Source organism: Strigops habroptila, chromosome Z (assembly GCF_004027225.2).
Source record: "Strigops habroptila isolate Jane chromosome Z, bStrHab1.2.pri, whole genome shotgun sequence".
Lineage (NCBI taxonomy): Eukaryota > Metazoa > Chordata > Aves > Psittaciformes > Psittacidae > Strigops > Strigops habroptila.
Genome location: NC_044302.2, coordinates 98,267 through 114,837, shown reverse-complemented (window position 1 = coordinate 114,837; position 16,571 = coordinate 98,267). Strand labels below are relative to the sequence as shown.

Genomic DNA, 16,571 nt, shown 5'->3' with positions numbered 1-16,571 from the left:
ATGAATGTATGTATTAGGGAAGTGTTGAACTACAGATATATTAAATTTGCTAAAGGTGTTCCAGGAAATGTACAATATGGTACTGCTACTTGTGTATCTGCTGCCAAGATAATTGTTAAAACTATGCCTGTTCTGTGATTTGTCATTAAATCTGTTATTTCATTGTAGCCTGCAGGTTTTTCTCAACACATATGGAATCCAAACCCAGACCCCCCAGCAGGTGGAACCAATTCAGATATGGGCTCAAAAAGAACTTGTCAAAGTAAGAAATTTGCATTTAAAATTATTTATCTATTTATACATCTCTTTTGTAACAACAGGAATTCATGTCAAGCGATTAAGCTTGTATATCCTGAAGCATGTTGCTTACCTTTTTGTGTTACTTCTAACTCACTTGTAAGACATGCTGACCCTGGTCAGTCATACATGCCTCCTTAGAGCCTCAGTGAAACACGGATGTCCAGATCTTCCATATTGTCTGAATAGGCTTATGACCTGAGCCACTTTCGACAAATAGGGAATAAATAATAGAATTTTAATAGTAGCACAGTAGAATCATGATGGAGAAACAAGTAAATGAGCAATAGTTAAAGAAATGGAATAAGGCAGTACACATAAAACATCACATAATTTCATAGTGTAGCTCCTGTAACAGGCATTTTACAGTCTTCTGTAACTGGTTGTCGTGGTTTAAGCCCAGCTGGTAACTTGGAACCACGCAGCCGCTCACACATTCCCTGGATTCTTCCTCCCCCCGCTCCCGAAGGGATGGGGAGGAGAATCGAAAGAATGTAACTCCCACGGGTTGAGATAAGAACACTCCAGTAACTAATGTATAATACAAAACCACTACTGCTACCACTAATAATGATAAGGGAAATAACAAGGGGAGAGAATACAATTGCTCACCACTCACCAACCGATACCCAGCCCAACCCGAGCAGCGATCTGGGCCTTCCAGGTAGCTCCCTCCAGTTTATATACTGGGCATGACATGCTGTGGTATGGAATACCCCTTTGGCTAGTTTGGGTCAGGTGTCCTGTCTCTGCTTCCTCCCGGCTTCCCCTCCTCCTTGGCAGAGCATGAGGCTGAGAAAGTCCTTGATCGGAGTAAACATTACTTAGCAACAACTAAAAGCATCGGTGTTATCAGCGTTGTTCCCAGGCTGAAAGTCAAAAACACAGCACTGCACCAGCTACTAAGAAGGAGAAAAAATGACTGCTAGAGCTGAATCCAGGACACTGGTTTTTAGAAGTTCCTTGAGTTGACTATATCCAATAGGCTTGGTGTTTAAACCCTTTCTCATTTACCCCTTTAACTCAGCACATTTAAAGAACTGTGGTCAAAAATTACTGGGATGAAGGAAGTCTTCAGAATCCCCTTTGTCCTCTGTGAGGGCTGTGGGTTTTCCTTTCTCCATACAGGCAAGTGGCCTCCTACCAGAGTGCCGTACTCCTTCACTCGAAAGGCTGGCCCTGTTAGCCTTGTCTGTACTAGGCCTCACTGGTGATGTTGGCTTAGATGCATCTGCTCAGGTGGCCATCAAGGCCAGTGAAGCCAGCAGGGGAAGATGAAGCCCTAGAAGGCAGGGGGGCCTGAGAATGCTGGCTAATATTCAAGGATCACTTGCTCCAAGCTCAGGAGCAGTGCATCCTGACAGAATGAAATGGGGCAAGAATGCCTGGAGGTCTTCATCGATGGACATGGTGCTGCTGAGCAAACTCAGAAGGAAGAAAGAAGCTTATAGAAGGTGGAGGTGAGGACAGGTGGCGTGGGAAGAATTACAGGGACATTGTCCGGGAAGCTGGGGATCAGGTCAGGAAAGCTAAGGCCCAGTTAGAATTGAGTCTGGCCAGGATGTCAAGGATAACAGGAAGGGCTTTTATAGGTATATGCCAACAAAAGAAAGACTGGGGATAATGTAGATACTCTCCGGAAGGAAACAGAAGACCTGGCTACCCTGGACTCGGAGAAGACTGAGGTTCTTAGTGACTTCTTTGCCTCAGTCTTCACCAGCAAGTGCTCTAGCCATGCTGCTCAAGTCATGGAAGACAAATGCAGGGACTGGGAGTATGAAGACCATAAGCCTGCTCTAGGAGAGGAACAGGTTTAAGCTCTTCCAAAGAACCTGAATGTGCACAAGTCCATGGGACCTGATGAAATCCATCCACGGGTCCTGAAGGAGCTGGCACATCAAGTTGCTAAGCCACTGTCCATCATATTTGAAGAATCATGGCAGTCAGGTGAAGTTCTTGATGGCTAGAAAGAGGGAAATACAACCCCTATTTTCAAGAAGGGGAAAATGGAAGACCTGGAAAACTACAGACCAGTCAGTCTCACCTCTGTGTCTGCCAAAATCTTAGAGCAGATTCTCCTGGAAAGCATGCTGAGGCACATGAAAAACAACAAGGTGGTTGGTGACAGCCAACATGGCTTCACGAAGGGGAAATCTTGTCCAATTTGGTGGCCTTCTGTGAGGGGGCTACAGAACTAATGGACAGGGGCAGAGCAGTTGACGTCATCTACCTGCACTTGTGCAAAGTGTTTGGCACTGTCCCACGTGACATCCTTGTCTCTAAACTGGAGAGACATAAATTTGATGGATGGACCAATTGGTGGATAAAGAATTGGCTGGATGGCTGCACACAGAGAGTTGTGGTCAATGGCTCAGTGCCACGTGGAGATCAGTGACAACTGGTGTCCCTCAGGGATTGGTGTTGGGACTAACCCTGTTCAACATCTTTGCCAGCGACATGGACAGTGGGATTGAGTGCACCCTCATCAAGTTTGCTGGTAACACTAAGCTATGTGGTGCAATCAACATGCTGGAGGGAAGGGGTCCAGACGGACCTTGACACACTTGAGAGGTGGGCCAGTGCCAACCTTATGAATTTCAACAAAGCAAAGTGCAAGGTCCTACACCTGGGTCAGGGAAATCCTAGGCACAGCTTCAGGTTGGGCGGAGAAGTGATTCAGAGCAGCCCTGCGGAGAAAGACTTGGGGGTTTTGGTCCATGAGAAACTGAACATGAGCTGGCTTCAGTGTGCGCTTGCAGCCCAGAAAGCCAGCCGTATGCTGGGATACATCAAAAGAAGCGTGACCAGCAGGTCAAAGGAGGTGATCCTGCCCCTCTACTCTGCTCTCGTGAGACCCCACTTAGAGTAGTGTGTGCAGTTCTGGTGTCCCCAGTATAAGAAGGACATGGAACTCTTGGAGATCATCCAGAGGAGGGCCATGAGGGTGATAAGGGGGCTTAGAGCACCTTGCATATGAAGACAGGCTGAGAGAGTTAGGGCTGTTCAGCCTGGAGAAGAGAAGGCTGCGTGGGGACCTCATAGCAGCCTTCCAATATCTGAAGAGGCCCTACAAGGGTGCTGGAGAAGGACTCTTCATCAGGGACTGTAGTGATAGGATGGGGGGTAACAGGTTTAAACTTGAAACTGGGGAATTTCAGGTTTGCTATAAGGAGGAAGTTCTTTGCTATGGGGGTGGTAAGGCACTGGCACAGGTTGCCCAAAGAAGTCGTAAATGCTCCATCCCTGGCAGTGTTCAAGGCCAGGTTGGACAGAGCCTTGAGTGACATAGTCTAGTGCGAGGTGTCCCTGCCCATAGCAGGGGGATTGGAACTAGATGATCTTAAGGTCCTTTTCAACCCAAACCATTCTTTTAAAATATGAATGGCAGCTACAGGCCACTTCAACATCCTCTTTTTGTTCAGTCATGTTCAGTATGTATAGAAAGCATTCTGCTACGCTGAGTAGGTGCTTCAAGCTGTCCACTGCTGTTTGTCCTGGAAATACATTTAAGAGACCATGACAGATGCTGCTCTAAACAATAAATGCATGATCAACATTTGTAGGTAAACTTGTCACAAGCCCTAATAAATATCTGTATGATTACTGGATTCTCATTTACTTCTGTCTCTCATACACCTGTACCCTTCCTCTGAAAAATCCTTGAAAATAGTCCCTCTATGCACAAACAAGCCTTAACTAGCTACAGGAAGCTGGCATACCAGTAAGCTGGTGCAGAATCATACATGCAAATACTTGATGTATTTCATACTTCACCACCGAAATTCCATTGTGGATCAGGTACATAAAGCTTCTGTCTAACTTGGAATTATGCATATTCTCTTAAATGAGAGTGATGAATTCTGAATGTCCAGGGGCAGTATAATGAATGTGTTTAGCTTATCAATCCTGAAGTTCCAGATGCTCTGTGTGTCTCTCCCTCTGAAATCAGGATCATATGGCTGATGCTATTATCTGTATCAGAAGTCTGTAGGACTCAGAAAAAAGCAAAATCAAAAACAGAGAACACAGCAACATATTTCAGACTTTGTCAGTTTGTGAGGATAACTGATGTACCAAGACTGTGCTAGTTTATTTAGAAAAGTGCTTGCGCCAAATAAGGACTGCCACTAACCTCTGAGTGGTAGTTAGACTGAGAGAAAAGAAACACCATTGTATACATTCAGCTGTCTTCATTTCTTGGCCCGGTTTTGCTCATTAGTCTTCTTGATAATATATTTCAAAATGAATTCTCTCTCTTATTGTTCTGAAATTCTGTACCTGAAATTCTGGTTTAGCAAATAGATACTCCATAAATTTACTGTTGAAATATGTATTATTTCTCTCAGTCATCCACCATTTCTTTGATCTCCCTGACAGAAAGATGAGACCTTCATTAAGTTTTATTATTATCAATTACATTCCTAGCTGTGACAACTTGTGTGTCAGGAATTGTTTTTCAAAAGCTGGTGAGACATCTGGCAATTCTGACATTTTCTTTGTATTCATGATGGGTAGATACATCTGCCTCGTCAAAGTTTACTTTTAAAAAGAATGTCATGCAAGTATTAAATTGCCTGATGCAAAACCTCATCGTTTTGGGCTTCTAAAAAAGGTGATGCTCTAGCCGTGAAGCTGAAGTAATGAAAGTGTTTTGGGCATTACAAGAAATGAAGATGGATCTCTGGGCTTATCCAAAAAAACAATACAAACCAAAAAGCAAACAAACAAAAAATGCCTGGTAATATTTGTGCTCCTTTGTGGGGAGGGGAAGCTAATGCTGAAACAGTTACCTGTATTTTTGGGAAAAGGGGATTGATCCATAGAGAACATGGATCTCAATATTTGCCATTCTGATGCTGTCAATTCTCAGTAGTGTTTCATTTGATTTTATTAGAAACTTCTGAACTGGTCTGATGGCACATGGTAACAGTTTAAACTTCTAGACATAAACAGGCATGTGTCAAAAAAAGTAGTGTGAAAACAAATGGATGAGGGAAGACATTGATTAAGGAAAATTAGGGATTGAAAGTAAGACTGGGATCACAGAAACAGATCCACAGAGTCTAGGGGGGGTGAATGAAAGGAGGAAGAGGAGAACAAGAAATTGGTAAAAAATATATGCAGTATGTAGGAATAAAGTATTCTGTAGTGAAAGTACAGTAGAAAAGAATAGCACGATACTCTATAGGCATAGACTGATAACAGCAGAACACAGAAACAGATGGTGTGAAAGACCGCTCTAGTTTGGTTCACTCTCAGAAATCAAGCCCAGTCCAGCCTGCTTTCACAGCCCTTTCTTGATATTAGCAGCTTTGATATTCCAGAATTGAAGAGCACTTTATCCACAAAGCCCACTTGAAGCAGCTGGACTTGTCTGTAATTGTCTTGTTCAGATATTTTGGTGCTGAATCTGAGCTAATGCTTTGTTTGTAACGGACCAAGATGGAAAGCTATTACTTGAAGGTGAAACTGCTGTAGTAGACTGTAGAACAACATGAGGCCTCAAGCAAAAGAAAGAATTTTCAGTGGGAGAGATAATATTGCACTACTACTGGAACTCTATTTTTGTGATTTTTAGTATTAAATTATAATGTCTACGGCCATTATTCTGGTCTCCATTATTTATTGCAAAAAGGGGTTCGACGCTGGTTTTGTTATGTATATAGATGGAATATTTAAAGCTGTTAGGGCTTTGATGTCTCTATTCCTTTCCCATTTGAGTGTGGTTGCTTAGGCTGGATGAACAGGTGATGTTGGTGGTAATGTTTATTTTCCTTTTTGAATAGTTCTTGTTCTAATGCAGAAGCCTAGGCAATATCAGGAAGGCCCCAAGCTGGCAGCAGCAAAAAGCTGTTGTGTGCCATGTTTGTTCAAGTGCTCGCTTTCGTCTTCCTATGAATTACCTTCCTATAACATAGAGAATCAGAATTCTGTGTGTTCTGAAGTTTTAGTCATGGTGGGTTACTTACCTAAACCATCCCAAATAAGGAAAAAAATTGCACCTTTCAGTCTGCTTTCACTGATAATGTTTGTACTGTCTTGCTTACACCTTAGTTGGGGGTTTTATGGTTTTATTCTCATGCACTGTAGTAAGTGAAGATTATCTCTTTAATACGCAAGTCCTATAAAATTATATCAGTTGAAGTAATAATAGGCATACATAATCTAACTCAAATAATAGTCCAGCAATGAATGAGACGCTTCCCTCTTGTGTTGTTGATGCACTAATGTGCAGGCCTTTACTAAAATTAAAATAAAGGTCTTTAAAGAGTTTCTATATTGCTGTTTTACCTTTATATTCACATTTGGAAAAGCATGACAGGAGGCAAGACTAGCCAGACAATAAATGCAAATGATCCTTTAAAAAAATATTTCAATGAGCAAGTTGAAGATTTTAAAAATATTTTAATTATATGAACTAGGAAACATCATAGGAGTAAGAAGGTAGGGCATAATGGAGGAAACAACAAGTTTTAGTTGCATTTGAAACTGCAAATAGACAGGACTCCAGGGCTTTTCCCAAGCCCAGAGTTGCACCCGTGTGTCCTAATCCTGGATTAGGACCCTACGCAGTACTTCTGCTCACCCTTACAGAACACCTGTCTTCTCAAGTAAACCCATAGTAAATGTATTCTTACTTCACAAGTGAGGTGAAAATCCTTCATCCTCCCAACACTGTGGAAGGGAGGGAGGGAGGAAGGAAAGGAAGGAAAGGAAGGAAAGGAAGGAAAGGAAGGAAGGAAGGAAGGAAGGAAGGAAGGAAGGAAGGAAGGAAGGAAGGAAGGAAGGAAGGAAGGAAGGAAGGAAGGAAGGAAGGAAGGAAGGAAGGAAGGAAGGAAGGAAGGAAGGAAGGAAGGAAGGAAGGAAGGAAAGGAAGGAAGGGAGGAAAGGAAGGAAGGGAAGGAAGGAAGGAAGGAAGGAAGGAAGGGAAGGAAGGAAGGAAGGAAGGAAGGAAGGAAGGAAGGAAGGAAGGGAAGGAAAGAAGGAAAGGAAGGAAGGAAAGGAAGGAAGGAAAGGAAGGAAGGAAGGAAGGAAAGGAAGGAAAGGAAGGAAGGAAGGAAAGGAAGGAAGGAAAGGAAGGAAGGAAGGGAGGGAGGAAGGGAGGGAGGAGGGAAGGAAGGAAGGAAGGGAGGAAGGAAGGGAGGGAGGAGGGAAGGAAGGAAGGAAAGGAAGGAAGGGAAGGAAGGAAGGAAGGAAGGAAAGGAAGGAAGGAAAGGAAGGAAGGAAGAAGGAAGGAAGGAAGGAAAGGAAGGAAGGAAAGGAAGAAAGGAAAGGAAGGAAGGAAAGGAAGGAAGGAAAGGAAGGAAGGAAAGGAAGGAAGGAAGGAAGGAAAGGAAGGAAGGAAAGGAAGGAAAGAAGGAAGGAAGGAAAGGAAGGAAGGAAAGGAAGGAAGGAAAGGAAGGAAGGAAAGGAAGGAAGGAAGGAAAGGAAGGAAGGAAGGAAGGAAGGAAGGAAGGAAGGAAGGAAGAAGGAAGGAAGGAAAGGAAGGAAGGAAGGAAAGGAAGGAAGGAAAGGAAGGAAGGAAAGGAAGGAAGGAAGGAAAGGAAGGAAGGGAGGAGGGAAGGAAGGAAGGAAAGAAAGGAAGGGAGGAAGAGACCGTTAAGCCACACCTACAGCAAAGAACTGCTGTGCAAGAAGGGGAAGAAGATGCTTGCGCTTGCATCTCGTATTTCTTGCTTCAATTACTTCATTGTTTCCCCTTTGCTGTAAAGTTGCCTATTATCAGAAGGATTCAATTTGGTCTTTGAACTGTGCATTTACTAAATCTAGTGCTCTTTCACTTGATTTATTGTTCTATAGAGATGATCCCAGTAGAAGTAATGACTGCATGTTATGAATCTTGTTTTCTAAATGAAAGAATGCACACAGCTTTCTGTGTAGGCACCAGCAGGAACATACCAAAGCCATCTGTCTAGGTTTCCCTCAGTTTTCATGATTCTTTCTCACAGGCTTACTTCCATTTGGGAGTGAATGACAAGCTGGGATTATCTGGAAGACCGGACAGGCCCATAGGATGCCTTGGAACATCAAAGGTTATTGCAATAAATGTTATTGGTACTAATGAGTATTTCAGCTAAATATTGAATTAGCCTCTGAATGATTTTAAATAGAGTTGAAATGAAATTTTATGCATGTATCTTAAAGTCCTTGTGATGCATTTTGCTGTGATGAATGTGTGCGCTCTGTCTTACTGTTAAACTGCTGTACGTTTCCTAGACATCCAATTCCAGCAGTACTGGGCCAAAACAGGCTGGATGGTGGAGAAGTGAACTGCTTTGACTGAAGGAGAATGTAGACCTGCATGCCTCATAAAAAACAGAGTACCTAAAATTAGATGTGTAGGTTTTATCTTAAATATTTTGGGTTTTTTTAAGTCAACTGTTCTACGCTGAGTATTGCTTTCATAGTTTCGAAATACCTTTTTTCCTTTTCAGCTAATTCACTGCTTCAAATATTTTAAAGAAAAGATTAATTGAAGCTTTTTCTCTCCACAGATTTATCGGATATTAGGAAAGACCGTAGTTTGCTACTCGATCATTTTTGATCTAAGTGATTTCTACATGTCTCAGGATGTTATGATGCTGATTGATGACATTAAGGTATTTATCTATAACTTTTCCTTTGAGAAACCGATGAAAATAGAGTCTGTGGAAGACTAACGTGTGAAGTTTGATAAAATAGAAGACTGGAAGGGGAACACTGTATAGTGTGTATACTTCTAGTCCAGAAATAAACTTGCAGCTTATGCTGGAAAATGTGAAGGTGAATATCCTGTCAGTCTAGTAGGAGTTCTACCGAGTATCTCTGTCTGACACAAAAACTCACCCAGAAGTGACTGGGAATGCTGTAATGCAGCAAGCAAATTATCATTTGTTACTTTGGGAAAACAAATGCTCTTGGCTGAAAAAGGAATGAGATAATCTGTTTAAGGGAAATACCAGAGCCTTACGTGGAGGAAGCGTTGCTCAACTTTGCACAAATATTACAAATTGTCTTCCTTCCCTGATTTCAAAGCAAGCAGCAGAGCAAAGCTGACCTGCCGTGTCCCGTGTGCTGGAGCAGATACTTTCAGTGCTAGGAGGTGGCATTGGTTAGTCCATGTTAGTGGCCAGGATTCAAGCCCTGCATTCTCATACATACTTACTAGGTCATTGCATGTAGTACAGTACACCACATTCTGTCTAGTAGTATAGTCTGCACTAAGAGTATTTTCAGAAAACTGGTGAAATACCAGTGCTTGAAAGCAGCTTCTACTTTCTGAAGAAGTCTGTTAGTAGTTTATTAGCTTTTTTTAGTCTGTTTGGTTTTTCAGTGTTGTTACTTTAAGGTAACTCTTTTAGTATCTTGTACTGTGTATTCTGGTATGTTATGCTTGTGGGTTGTGGTTTGGTTTTTTTAGGGACTTGCTTTGTTTCAGAGATTTTCTGATGACTAATGTATTATTTTTTACCTAGAATGCACTGCAGTTCATTAAGCAGTATTGGAAAATGCATGGTCGTCCACTGTTTGTTGTGCTTATCCGTGAAGACAATATAAGGTAGAGAGCAAGAGCAAGATGTGCATCATTTACAGGGTGACACTTACCTGATTGCAAGATTAATGGAGTTCTGTTTCAAATTTCAGAGGGAGCAGATTCAATCCAATATTAGATATGTTGGCAGCCTTTAGGAAAGGAATTGTTGGAGGAGTAAAAGTTCATGTTGACAGAGTACAGGTATGGTATTTTTCCTGATTGTTGTGTTCTTACCTCCTACTATTGGTACATGTATTACTTAGAAGTAACATGGAAAATAAAAGTGTATTTCATTTAGTATCATAAAACTAAGGAGTCAAGACCCAAAACGTTTGTTACAGTTTTTGTTTTATCTCAAAAGAAACATAGGTTTGTCTTCATTCCTTTTGCTGAGTCTTTTGAAAGTGATAATCATCATACAGGATTTTCAGAAGGGAGAAAGTCTTTTTTATGTTCGGCAATCTTGTGAAATTACCACCAAAAGAGAAGTCCACCATGTCAAGCATTGGGGCATTTCTTTTGATTAGATAATCCATGAAGAGGGGAAAAAAGGTGCTTTATGTATATTGAAGTTCTTACAATAACTAAGATCTAGGTTTAACATCTTTGCTGTTTTGAATTAATCTTAAAGCACTTCATTAAAATGTGAAAATTACAGTCAGTTGCTGATTTTAACAATACTTGTATATGCTGGTTAACCTTAGTTAATACCAACTGGCGAACCCTTCTCTTGATTAGAGACAAGGCCAAAGACACCGTTATGATTTCTTGTTCCCTAGAAAATCAGGGATTTGTAAAGAGCTCGGTATTTGTAAATTAAATCCTTGGAGCCATAAAGACACAAAATATCCTTGTAATCTTTCAAATTCTGATGTATTTCTACTGGTCACATGGAGGTCATTTAGTCTCTCCTGCTCCCATTGACTTTTCCCATAGCAAATGCTATTACTGTCCACAGTGTTTTGTCTACAGTGTTGTTTGTTGGAGTTTTGTGTTGGGGTTTTTTTGGGGTGGTTTTTTTTTTTTTTAATTTAACTGCAATGTCTTTCTTGACTTACGTTTGGTTAAACTGATGTATTATCAAATGAGATATTTTTCAATCAACAGAATGTGTCTTTATTTTAAGCACTACATTGGTACTTGCTTCATTGGGGAGGATTTGAGTAAAGAAGGAGCATGTCTAATTCATGGTGTTTTCTTAAATAATTCATCTATTCCAATAAAATCTATATGGAATCTTTGTGAATTGTATTCCACTGCTTCATTTAGATGCACATGTGTAAACGTGCCTAGAGACAGAATGTGTGACTCTAATTGAGTGAACGTTCTTTTTGACTTATAAAATATGCAAAATCTAATTTCATTTAAAAATGCGTGTGCTTAGAAGACTGCAGCTCTTTTCTGGTTTTCACCTTCATTGTGGTCATGTGCTCAAGCAGATCTGCGAGTCAAAGAGTGGATGACATTAGCAATAAAAGCAAAACATTTTTTTTTTATATTCGGTCATCTCGCAGTGTACTAGATCAGTATTTTACTGCAACTTGTGTACACTGAAAATGAAATGTAAAAGTTCACAATACACAGTTTTGTTTAGCTAACGAGAACCATCAAAAAGCAGTCTTAAAAATGCTTTATACACCACATTTCTTTTGGCAGTATCGATATAGGAAATTCATACAAATTTGGAGTGAATGAATTGTAATGACTACATCAGATAAATGCCACATTGAATTTCAAGTATGTCGTATTCTGAGACAGAAGTCTCTGTAAGCTGCATCTGATGTGCAGACTTGGGGCAGGCATGCTTGGATTAAGGCATGACTACAGGGTAGGAAATGCCATGATGTTGTGTCTTCCTGAAACATCACTGAGACTGACAGGAAAACTACCCATCCTTCTGCAATCCCTGAAATAACGAGCATTACCTACCATCCAGAACATGGGTATCATGCAGGACTCTAAGGAATGCAAATTCTTGATCTCAGGTGTTCTCATCAGACCTGGTTTTTTGGCAGGCAGGGGATGGACATTGCTTGATTTCACTGTATGTTGCGGGCAAAAGAAAAGTGGAACATCAGTAAAAGAGAGACAGCAGCTCCAAGAGACTTCTGCTGTCTTAAGTGAGATCTTAAGAAAGAGGAAATGTGTTCTGAAAGCGTAAAGATATTTGAAAATGTAGATAAAGAAACTACTCACTCGATGGAAACCACAAACAACATACTGAGGTCAAAAGATAACTATATAGTTATGTATGTTTCTGCATCTTTTTTTATTTTTTCGATTTTTCATTTCAGACACTAATATCTGGAGCAGTTGTTGAACAACTTGACTTCCTAAGAATCACTGAAACAGAAGAGTAAGGCTATGTGTAAATAATAATGATGACATGTTTCATAATCAAGATATTTTCTGTACTATGAAGAAATTGAATACTGCTTTTCTTTTTCTTTTTTAAGGGCTCCTGTATTTAAGAGGTTGGAGGAGTTGGATCTTCCAAAACATTCAAAAGTCAAGAGACAGTCTAGTACTCCAAATGCTTCTGAACTTGAGCAGCAACCAGATGTAAATGTTAATGACTGGAAAAACAAGTCAACGTACGAGATCCTGCAGAAACTTAATGTAAGAAAACTTTATAAAAATACAGTATAACTTCATTCTCATGAAATGAGAAATAATGTGCTGTTATTTTTAACAGCAGCCTTCTTTGATCAACATGATTTGTGTCATGGTTCAATGTTGTCAATATAACTAGGAACATAAAAGGTCTGGTGTTCCTCTTCATACTTGGGGAATCTTCCTCTTTACATTTTCCTCTTTACTTCTGCCGTTTCATGCTGTAACTCTTGGCTTCCATTCTCCCATCTACCCAAATCATGTTCTGGTAATAAATGACCATCTAAAAGGGGATCCATTTGCCATATCAGTAGATATTTTATTGCTAGACTAAAATTTGAAAGACTTCAGCAGTTGGTATTCACTTGATAGACTGGTAACTTCTCAATGATACCAGGTGAAAGTTCCAATCTTTTCTTGTACCTAGAAGAAAGCTACAACCAAGTGTTTCTAGATCCAGCATTCAATAGGAACACACAAAATACTCTATTTGGTTCCTTATGTCATTACAAGCATTTTTGCTGTAAATGACCAGACCCAAGAACAGAAAATCTGGAAACATTTCTATGGCCAAATAATTACAACTTAATTTGATCCACTGAGAAGCGTCTGGAAGCAGCAGTGACAAAGATACAGCATAGATAGGGTATGAATTAGTTGTGAAGTCCCCTTGAAAACAAAACCTGTAGATTTTTTTTTTTTTTTTTTAATTAAAAAAAGAAAGGCCCTGTGAAAACTCGAAGGCTATTTGTGGTTATGTTGTTGTTGGATTGTTTTTTTTTTTTAAGGACTGCAATTGCCTAGCAAGTCAAGCATTACTCTCAAGTATATTGCTTAAAAGGGAAGGACCGAATTTTATCACCAAGGATGGTAAGAGCTTCTTTCATTTGACTATTCTGAATTTTTCAGGAAGCAGCTGTATATTTAGTTGTAATGAAAATGAATAATGGCCGTTGTGCCATTAGCTACACTAATAAATAGCTATTTTCTCTGCCATTTAAAGCAATTTCTGCATTAAATGGGACATGCAAATTCATAGTGTAGTGTGGAGTGAGCTGCTAAATACATGGATTCTTCTAGGCTGTTTGTAGGCTGGTGCTGTAGCTGGTTGTAATTTTGAACACACAGATATAAAAAATAGGGAACTTGACCTTGTATAGAAAACTGAAACTAAGACAAGTTTGTGTGTCTGTAACACACTAAAATGTGTGAAGCTTTATACTGAATTTTGATTTTCCTTTTATGTAATCAGTTCAATATATCTGTGAAGCTTACTCTTGTGTTGTACTTTTGTATTAAGAGCACAGGATTTAAATTCATGTAAAATAATTCAAATAAGGCTTGTGGCTTTTATAGTGTAAAGCTTGGTGTTGGGCTTTTTTTCCTTAAAGACTGCTTGTTAGCTGCTTTTGTATATATTTCTTCAGAAAAAAGAGGAATATTAAGATCGAATAATATTATCTTAGTTATTCATCAAGCAGTGTAACTTATCATCTCATGTTATAGAACCCTGCTTCATAATTTTGAGAGAAGGCAGCTGGTTCTTGTGATGAAGATTTGTTATTTTGACATAAATATACATTATATACATATTGCTGTATGTCCTGGGTTCAGCTCTAGCAGTTATTTTTCTCCTTCCTAGTAGCTGGTGCAGTGCTGTGTTTTCGACTTTAGTCTGAGAACAATGCTGATAACACACTGATGTTTTGAGTTGTTGCTAAGTAATGCTTACTCCGATCAAGGACTTTTCAGTCTCTCATGCTCTGCCAATGAGGAGGGGCAGGGGAAGCTGGGAGGAAGCAGAGACAGGACACCTGACTCAAACTAGCCAAAGGGGTATTCCATACCACAGCATGTCATGCCCAGTATATAAACTGGGGGTAATTACCCAGAAGGCCCAGATCGCTGCTCTGGTCGGGCTGGGTATTGGTCAGCAGGTGGTGAGCAATTGTATTGGGCATCACTTGTGTTTATTGTTTTCTTTTCCTTTTCCCCTTTTAGTTTTATATTCTCTCCCCTTGTTATTTCCCTTATCATTATTATTATTGGTGGTGGTAGTAGTAGTTTTGTATGGTACCTTAGTTACTGGAGTTATCTCAATCCATGGGATTTACATTCTTTCGATTCTCCTTCCCATGTGTCTGGGAGCCGGGGGGAAGAAGAGGGAGGAGTGAGTGAGCGGCTGTGTGGTTCTGAGTTACCAGCTGGGCTTAAACCACAACACTGTATTAAAAATGTGATGAAAAACAACATGAATTGGAATAAAATTCATTGCCTGATATGCAGTGTGTTGGAGAAATACAGTGTGACCCCAAAGTCACAGTTGGAAGTCTGTGTGTTAGGCAGATGTACCCTCTGAAGCCACTGTTATCTGTGCTGTTGTCAGGCTTTGAGAGCCTCAGTAGATTTCTTTAGCCCTTTGTAGGTTGTGTCTTCTGTGCTCTGGAAATGACTTGAGGCAGACTTCCTGACCTCTGTAAGGAACCAGCATAGCAACTTTTGACCATCAGATCATGACGAATGACCATAAGATCATGATGAACTTACCTAAAAACTCTCTTGGAAAAAAATAGTACTGCTGTGCCTCTGGCTGTTCAGAGGTAATTTTTATAGACCTTTTGGTGCCATCCCACATGAAATAGTGGATGATGGTAACTCAGACAAATGGTCTGAGTCATTGACTCTCCTATGACTGGAGACTGCAGAGACTGGCGTTAAATAATCACGCCATCAATAAAACATAAATCTAAAAATAAAAGCTGAAGAACCTTGGGAATTCCAGCTGACAGGCACAGGCTGTGATTTTTGTGAGTCAATTTCTGCTACTTCTGTTGTTATAGATGAACTTACTCTTCATCAGTAAGTGCCTGGCATGAAAAACACTGCCATTCCATCTAAGAGCTTAAGATCTAGAAGCTAAATGACGTCTGAATAACGGAATGTTTGTCACCACTTTCACCTTTAACATTATGGTCCCCACTTAACCCTTGCACAGTTGAGCACGCTGATGCACTATGATCAACCATGGGCTGACAGAAGAATGGTATCTATTATTCTGATGAATGTAATTCATGTACTTCCTGCATTTTCTGAATCCTGGACTGCCTACTTTGACTTAGAAGCACTGCTCTTCCCATTTTCTGCCCTCCATTTTTAGGTGATGTCAGTACAGCACGATGCTACTTTAATACATAACACTTCACAAAACGATCTCTGTCGTTTTGACATGTACACGATCAGCTTAGAGAAGGAGAGTAATAAATTGGTAATTAAATGTCGTCTCTTATCTGTCCCATATCTCGTGTCGTAGTTTGCAACAGGGATAAATAGTTTCACAAGAGTAGTGCTGTAACACACCTGATGACCAAAGCTAGCTCACACAGTCACTTAGGTATTTTTGGGGCACCTTATTGTAGTTATTCAGGGCAGAGCCGCAAAGTGGTGAAAGATCTCGTTCACACTCTCCAAACTTTCTGCAAAATTAAAGTCTTGTGTCCCAGATGATTAACCAGGTGATTTATTGTTCATATACTAAGCTGAAAACAACTTGTGTCTTGAATGTCAGCTGTTACAAGCTTTGTCCAAACATAACGCCACTTCAGTGAACTATACTGTTAAGGACAAGACTTGACAAGACCCTGTCGGTTTTAGCTCAACAAAGAGGCAAGACAGTGGAGGCCATATCTACATGAAGTATCCAAACATAATCAGCAGTTTGAGGCTGTACCTTTTGATAGGGATGTACTTTTATAGGCCAAATCTGTACATACATTAATTTTCCCCAGTATATTGCTAGAATAGGTGGTATCATAGGTCTCTTTATAGCACATGCAGCAAATTTAGCTGAAATCTGGTTTGGCTTCTTGCGTAACAACATACAGCTGGGTATAGGGGACTTCATTGCATCTAAATTTTAGATGTTAAACACAGTGGGTAAGTGCTTTACTAAAGCTATTTCAAAATTAACTGATCTCATCGGATTTACCTTATTACTATTAAATGCATATGTGCATCTTTTCTGCATGTGTTTTATTTGTGTTTTGGTTTGTTTTTAATGCATTTAGGTACTGTTGCTGAACATATTGAAAGAATCTATAGACGAGCTGGCAGCAAAAAGCTCTGGTCTGTATACATGTATCATGTTCCT

General features: G+C 40.2%; 1 protein-coding gene across 5 annotated transcripts in view; it reads left to right on the top strand.

Annotated features, from left to right (window-relative positions):
- PHKB (phosphorylase kinase regulatory subunit beta) overlaps positions 1–16,571 on the top strand; it is a 105,943-nt gene that overhangs the window by 73,135 nt on the left and 16,237 nt on the right. For all 5 annotated transcript variants that reach the window (XM_030470683.1, XM_030470684.1, XM_030470686.1 and 2 more), the window contains 9 exons: positions 169–262; positions 8,247–8,330; positions 8,793–8,897; positions 9,753–9,835; positions 9,922–10,012; positions 12,106–12,167; positions 12,268–12,430; positions 13,213–13,294; positions 16,489–16,546. In XM_030470683.1, the coding sequence (XP_030326543.1) occupies positions 169–262; positions 8,247–8,330; positions 8,793–8,897; positions 9,753–9,835; positions 9,922–10,012; positions 12,106–12,167; positions 12,268–12,430; positions 13,213–13,294; positions 16,489–16,546 (822 nt within the window). The remainder of the gene's footprint in view (positions 1–168; positions 263–8,246; positions 8,331–8,792; positions 8,898–9,752; positions 9,836–9,921; positions 10,013–12,105; positions 12,168–12,267; positions 12,431–13,212; positions 13,295–16,488; positions 16,547–16,571) is intronic.